Source organism: Passer domesticus, chromosome 1 (genome assembly GCF_036417665.1).
Source record: "Passer domesticus isolate bPasDom1 chromosome 1, bPasDom1.hap1, whole genome shotgun sequence".
Lineage (NCBI taxonomy): Eukaryota > Metazoa > Chordata > Aves > Passeriformes > Passeridae > Passer > Passer domesticus.
Window position 1 is genome coordinate 103,560,389 of NC_087474.1, and position 6,243 is coordinate 103,566,631.

General features: G+C 40.8%; 1 protein-coding gene across 1 annotated transcript; it reads right to left on the reverse strand.

Annotated features, from left to right (window-relative positions):
• Positions 1–228: 228 nt before the first annotated feature.
• Positions 229–6,227, reverse strand: TIMM21 (translocase of inner mitochondrial membrane 21). Its single transcript, XM_064432214.1, has 6 exons — positions 5,672–6,227; positions 4,372–4,434; positions 4,175–4,272; positions 2,812–2,885; positions 970–1,075; positions 229–876 (listed from the first exon to the last, which is right to left on the reverse strand). The coding sequence occupies exons 1-6, from the start codon at positions 5,952–5,954 to the stop codon at positions 784–786; spliced, it is 717 nt and encodes a 238-aa protein (XP_064288284.1). The 5' UTR covers positions 5,955–6,227; the 3' UTR covers positions 229–783.
• Between the last annotated feature and the right edge of the window lie 16 nt (positions 6,228–6,243).

The following is a 6,243-nucleotide window of genomic DNA, read 5'->3' on the forward strand; positions in this document are numbered from 1 at the left end:
ATCACATGTAGATGCAGACAAGATGGGAAAGAGAGAAGTTTAAATTGAATTATTGTGGTTTTCAAAATATTTTGAAGGTAATGTCCAATCCAAATCCCTCCTGACACAGCTTGAGGCCATGTCCTCTTGTCCTGTCACTAATTGCCTGGGAGAAATAGCTAAACCCCATCTTGCTACAACCATGTGGAGCAGAATGGCAAACACTGGAAAGAGCAGGTGGTAGTGATGTTCGGCTTCCTGGTAATTTATTTAGAAGACACCAATATTGAAGTCTTTATCTTCAGTTGTTTGTCACGCGTGTGTGCCACAACCATTCCTACCTTTACATGGCCAGATCTCTTTTGCATCACTGACATTCTACCTTCTTACCTACAAAGGTATCCAAAATGAAAACAGTAGAGTTCTGTCTACAGTTAAACTACCCCTTTTTTATTGCAATAGGAGTGGAAAATCCAAGCCAGGGAAGACAAAAAACTTTCCAAACCTTGGAAAACTCAGGTTTTGGGTGTTCAGAAGTATTATCCAGCATTAAACTGTTTATTAGGAGGCATTATTTTCCTATGTCAAGAATATTTACCATGATAGTTTGGCTATATTTCATTGGTTTCACTTTAAATCACATAACTTATTATCAAAAGTCCTTAGTGGAGGCCCTGAGAGGCTACTTTCCTTAACACAGCCCTGAAGCTGCACGACACAATTGGCAACACCACACAGTCCATGTGCAGACTGGCTACTACAACATTTTCCAATGTGAGATAAGGCAGCAGCTTTGATCATTGGCTATCTGTTGTCCTCTATGACAATGGTTCTTCTCGGATAGGTCTCAACATCCACAAATATGTAGCGAACCTCGAATTTTCCTGTTTCAAGATTCTGGACAGAAACAAAATTCAGTGGTTTTTTTTTCTCTTTGGTGGTTTAAATTCAAGACTAAGCTTGTCAGGTGTACCAAGCAATTGTACCTACCTCTTTGACTTCCACATGGACTGTTCCCTGTTTCCCTGATTCAGTGCCCTCAATATAGAACTTCAAACGCATATGTTTCAGTCCGTCCTTTACGTATTCAATGTGACTAAAAACAACAACACAAAACAAAAACCCAACCACCCAGCGAGAATACAGATTATATGCTAGTTAAGACTTCAAATTTAAACTTACTTAGAGGAGTTGCTTACTTATTTTGTAAGAAAGTGTATTCCGGTGGTGTCCTTATGCTACCTTGGGTTCCTTCTCTACCGCTTCTCTCAAGCTTTACTGTGAGTGCCTAAGGACTAGTGGAGTTAGAAGAGCTAATTAGCTGCTGAGGATCAAGAGATTAAATGCTTAAATGTCCTCACCCTAGTCCTCCCCTCAAAACTGAAAAGCAATCCACTGCTGAGATACGGAAATTCCCTGTATTTATTCTAAAAAAACCCTGACTTGGAGATTTGGAGCCTGGCATCTAGAAAGGGACCCCACATCACCAAGATTTCCAGAGTTTTTTTAGCAAGCCAAAACACACAGAGCATGTTTTTCCTAATTAATTATCAGGTTGGTTAAACCACATCAAAACAGTTTACTATGTGCTTTACTTAAAATAATTTTATCCTGCTGAAATTGTGTAACTTTGGCACTGATATGAGATCTCCAACCTAAATGCTGGTATTTAGACTGGAGTTGGTTATGCTCAATTATTAAATAAATAGCACATCACTTTCAAAGTGACCACTTTGGGAAACTAATGATCCAGTGAGAGTTCTGGTGCCAGTTTATGCTTCCTACTGAAATTATTAACTACTGTTTAGCACCAATCTCCGATTACCATCAGTCATGCACATGTACACACTGTAAAATAAACTTCCAATACAGTTTAAAGTGACATGATGGGGTAGAGAGAACAAATGTGAATGAAGACCCTTACTGCAGTAAGGGTGTTCATACACAAAAAACCCCTGCAGATTTTTGAGACTTATTCTGCATTCTTATACTGCAGATGCAAACTCTACAATCTTACACAGTTCTCAGCTCAAAAATTTCTTTAAAATACAAGGCATTCAAAATTATGGAAATTAAATACTAGGAAGCTGATTCATAGTAAATTTACTTATTTACAGACACATGCTCAGAATGTTTGCGCACATCAATTTCATTTAGCAGCTTCACTTTAAACATTATTTCACAGAGTCTGATGAAGAGATAAAGCTTCAACCAGTAAAAGCCACTTTCCTCAGACAAAAGAAAAAAATCTCAATTTCATGTTTCAAGCTGTGTCTGGGCTTATGTGTCTCATCTTATATGAAACCTCACTGAATATATTCCTGCCAAATAACCCAATAAAGGCAAAGGACTTATGTTTTGTAAGAAATTATTTTGTTGTTTCTTTCAAAAGGAAAGTAATAGGCATACTCATGAAAGGTTTAGGTGATAGGTGTTCTGTTAAATACACAGTAGAAATGTTGCCTCAAGTACCAAAAAGCATTTTGTGTATCAGCTCAGTATAGTTTCAGACTGCAAACTTCTGTCAGACTACTGCTCCCCTCATGCAAGCCTAGGCCTCTGTACTACTCTTTGCTATTTTTTGGAGAGCTCTATGTCTACCATGATGACCATTGCTTGTTTTGTGGCACTCAGAACTGGCATTTTATATTCTATATACAGTGTACTTAGTGGTATATGGGACACAAAAGGTACTGTGAAAAACTTCTATGTTCAATCAAAAGTGACAGGATATGTCACAAACAATTTATCACTCTAGAACTAACTTGTGATCCAAAAACATCTTTGCTGTGCAAAAACTGATGTCTTTATGGGGCAAACACCAAGGGGTACCTGACATGCTGTCGTCTTCCTCTTCGTGTTGCCTCTCCATAACCTTTGATAGAGTCACCAAAAACACCAATTATCTACAAGAGAAAAGAGGTTTGAGCTGTCAGAAAGGATCACATACAAACAGGTATTCCAGTATCAGTTCACATCTCTGCTGTGAATGCATCTCCTTTTAACAAAATGCCCCTGGAGAATTTAACATGTCAAGAATAGAAGTGTTTATGAAAGAAAACAGTTTAAGGAAAACTCCTCTGTATTCCAGTCCTTTTCATCCTTTACAGTCCCATATTAAATATCTAAAATAAATCCTGTTGATATCGTCCATTTGCACTGTTCTCTGAGATGAAGACATGTAAACTGACATTTTGTGTAAAAATAAAAAAAAAGGACAAAATATTTGCTCACGTCTCCTCCAAGAGAATATGTATTAAAGTTTAAAATGTAAATGCACTCCCCCTCATATTATCTAAAAACACTACTGATTAAGAAATTTGGTTATCTTTTTTCAGATCTATAGAGTCAGAGTAGATCAACTTAGTCTTAAACTTACTTTAAATTTGGTAAGAAGTGGGGGTTAAGTTTTATTGTGCAAGTACTGGAAAGAAGTTTTAATTCTACAAACTTGTTCCAAAGCAGTCTTCATTTTTATTTGAGCAGCAACTTGTCACTTAATTTCTAGGTTATCCTCAAAGGCATCTGTGGCAATCTTTTTCGAAGGATGTTTTATCTGAAGTAGGTTTTTTAAAAATCTAGTTTCATATTGATTTTTTTGTTTACACCTAGCTATGACAACTGTGTGATCCCATGACTCTTCTACACCTGTATTCCAGTTAGCCAAAAGGATGCTAATTGTGCTCCAAATAAAAAATTTAAATTCCTGGGTATCAGTGCAGTGCCTCACAGAGTGACAGAACCATAGTGAAGTGTCACAATGGAGTAAGTGTGCTGAGAAAAGGCAGCAGGTAAGATCTAGAGAGCTTAGTGGGTCCAGTTGCCTCTCTGACCTGCAGAATTCAAGTGCTGCATTTAGCAGGCACTCAGAAAAGTCCCTAAGACTTTCTGTATGGTGACACAAGCACATGCTCTGAAGGGCAGACTGTATTTCCACCACTTTTTATGCTGTGGCACACTTAGTTGGCTTCTAGCAGGCTAGTTCACACAAGCTCAATGCTTGCACTGACTTGTCCTAACAGAGGCTCTGCTCTGGAGCAGAGCCACCCCATGCCAACTAAAAGCACTGGCAGAGCTGCTAAAACACCATGTGTGTCTTCATGTAGCTTGTGAAACTCCTTGCACGAAGTTTTGACTTGAATAGAGACAGAACTACCAAGAAACGCAAACTTATGACTAAAGTTCAAAAACCAACCTCGGGGTGAGATCTGCATTTCTCCAAGGCATCTCCATAGATCTTATTTGGACTAGAAGAAGAGAACAGCTCTTTAAAAATCACATAGAACAAACCACCTGTAACAGAAACAACATCAGATGCAATGAAAACTTTTCAAAGCAGATGGAATTAATGAAAAGTGTTTTCTGATAAAGAATGTAATTTAAAAAAATAACCTGTAACACCAAGTCCAACAAGCACCACAATAAAATAGGTAAAGTCTCTTCCAGCTTCTTTCACTGAAATGAAACACAAAACAACGCATAAATTACAACCTTGGATAATAACATTTGTATGACCTTCTTACATGAATGCTCTTCTGTTAGTCTGTAGCACAAATAACATTTTAGCAGAAGAGAAAGTTCCAGTAACAGTTTCCATAGCGCATCACTGATGTGAAAGAGACCATGGAACATCTCTTATATTGTACAGGGCATGTTTATATCTCTGTGTTAAGCAGGGCATGTTTATATCTCTGTGTTAAACCTTATTACTTTGCCAGATGTTTTCAAGATCCAAAGTAGCAATTACTGCTACTTTTTGGGTGCACGAGAGCCAGATTTTTCAGGAACTAATGAGGTGTTTAGCACTGCAGTATTCATGCTACCACCTAAAGCCACAATCACTGAAATCCTTATGCAAAGAAAAGAAGTAAAAATAAAGAAGTAAAAGGCTATAATTTGCACACACTGAAAATAACTGATTTTATGAGTTTGCAATCAATAGAACAATAAAAAGGGGCATATCAGAACAAAATAATTTAAAAAAACATAATTAACTGCTGTTTGTCAGATTAGTTTTTATCTTCCAATTTTGATCTGAAGTGCAAGTGTTAGTATATACTGCAAAATAAGTCGTATGAGATTCTATGTTTCAAAATATTTGAGTACTTGGAAAAAGACTACTATCTTTTAGTGATAAAGTGTGCATTTCAGTGGAGTACAAGTTATGGAAGAAACATTAACTGTTTCTTCTGGAGTCTTCTAATCAGTTAAAGGTGTTTTTTGTAAGTAATTTCAAAGTGCTCAAATTTTCTGAGGCTAATTATGTAGTAACCACTTTTCACTGAAGTGAATAAGAACAACTAAAGTGAAGGCAATCCATAAAGAATCTACCATCACATGTCGGGCTTTGAAAATTTTGTTGGAGGTGAACTTATTCCAAGAGACATAGGTTATCCTAGACAGATACAACAAGAGACAGGCTGCATATGATAGGTTTTCCTTCCGAAATGGAAAAGAGAGGCTCTTACATCTTGTGTCTGACACCTAGTTAGATCAACAGGCTGTCTAGAAGTCATATAATTTGTTCTGACTTTGCAGTGCATGCACAGAAATGTAACATCTGCTCCAAACAATATGATGGGAAAAGAAACCGGCTTGGTGTGCTCAGGTTGTTTTTTTTCTAGATACTTGATGTTTGGAACTACAAAACTTTAGCAGCAGAAGGAACAGCACACAGCACCCTCCCCCTTACCTTTCTGAGCCGCCGACACCAGCGTTTCCTCGTTCAGCGCCCTTTGCACGGACACATCCTTGCTATCACCGCCAGGTTTTGCAGCTTTCAGCCTTCCCGCCTGCGTCCCGAAGCTCTGGCGGGCGGCCCTGAGCAGCAGCGGGGGCTGGTGCCGCCACCTCGGGCAGGAGCAGGACGCGGCGCCGGCGCCCAGGAGCGCCCAGCCGCGAGCGGCGAGCAGCCAGCGGCCCAGGCAGCCCCGCCCGAGGGAGGCGGGCAGCGTCCGGGGCAGCACGCCGGGCATGGCAGCGCCGCGGCCGGGGTTTGTGCCGCCCGCCACCGCTCTGCCGGGAAGCCCTCGGGGAAGTGCCCGGGCAGCCTCCCGTCCCGAGCGGCCGCTGCCCCAGCTCAGGCGCCCACCTGAACCTTTACCGCCGCTGGCCGCTGCCCCGGCGGAAATGTTTGGGACGGCGGAGCAGCGAGCGGCGGCGGCGGGCCCTGGGAGCCGTAGTTTGAGCGGGCTCCCTCTCCCGCCCGCCGCCGGGAGCGGCTCCCAGCGAGGTCACTACAGCGCCCGCCATGCCCAGCGCCGC

Coding starts and splice junctions, on each gene's coding strand:
- TIMM21 (XM_064432214.1), bottom strand. CDS start 5,954: ATGCCCGGCGTGCTGCCCCGGACGCTGCCCGCCTCCCTCGGGCGGGGC. Junction 4,435..5,671: donor GGTGTCGGCGGCTCAGAAAG/GTAAGGGGGAGG, acceptor GTTTCATTTCAG/TGAAAGAAGCTGGAAGAGAC. Junction 2,886..4,174: donor AATGCAGATCTCACCCCGAG/GTTGGTTTTTGA, acceptor TTTCTCTTGTAG/ATAATTGGTGTTTTTGGTGA.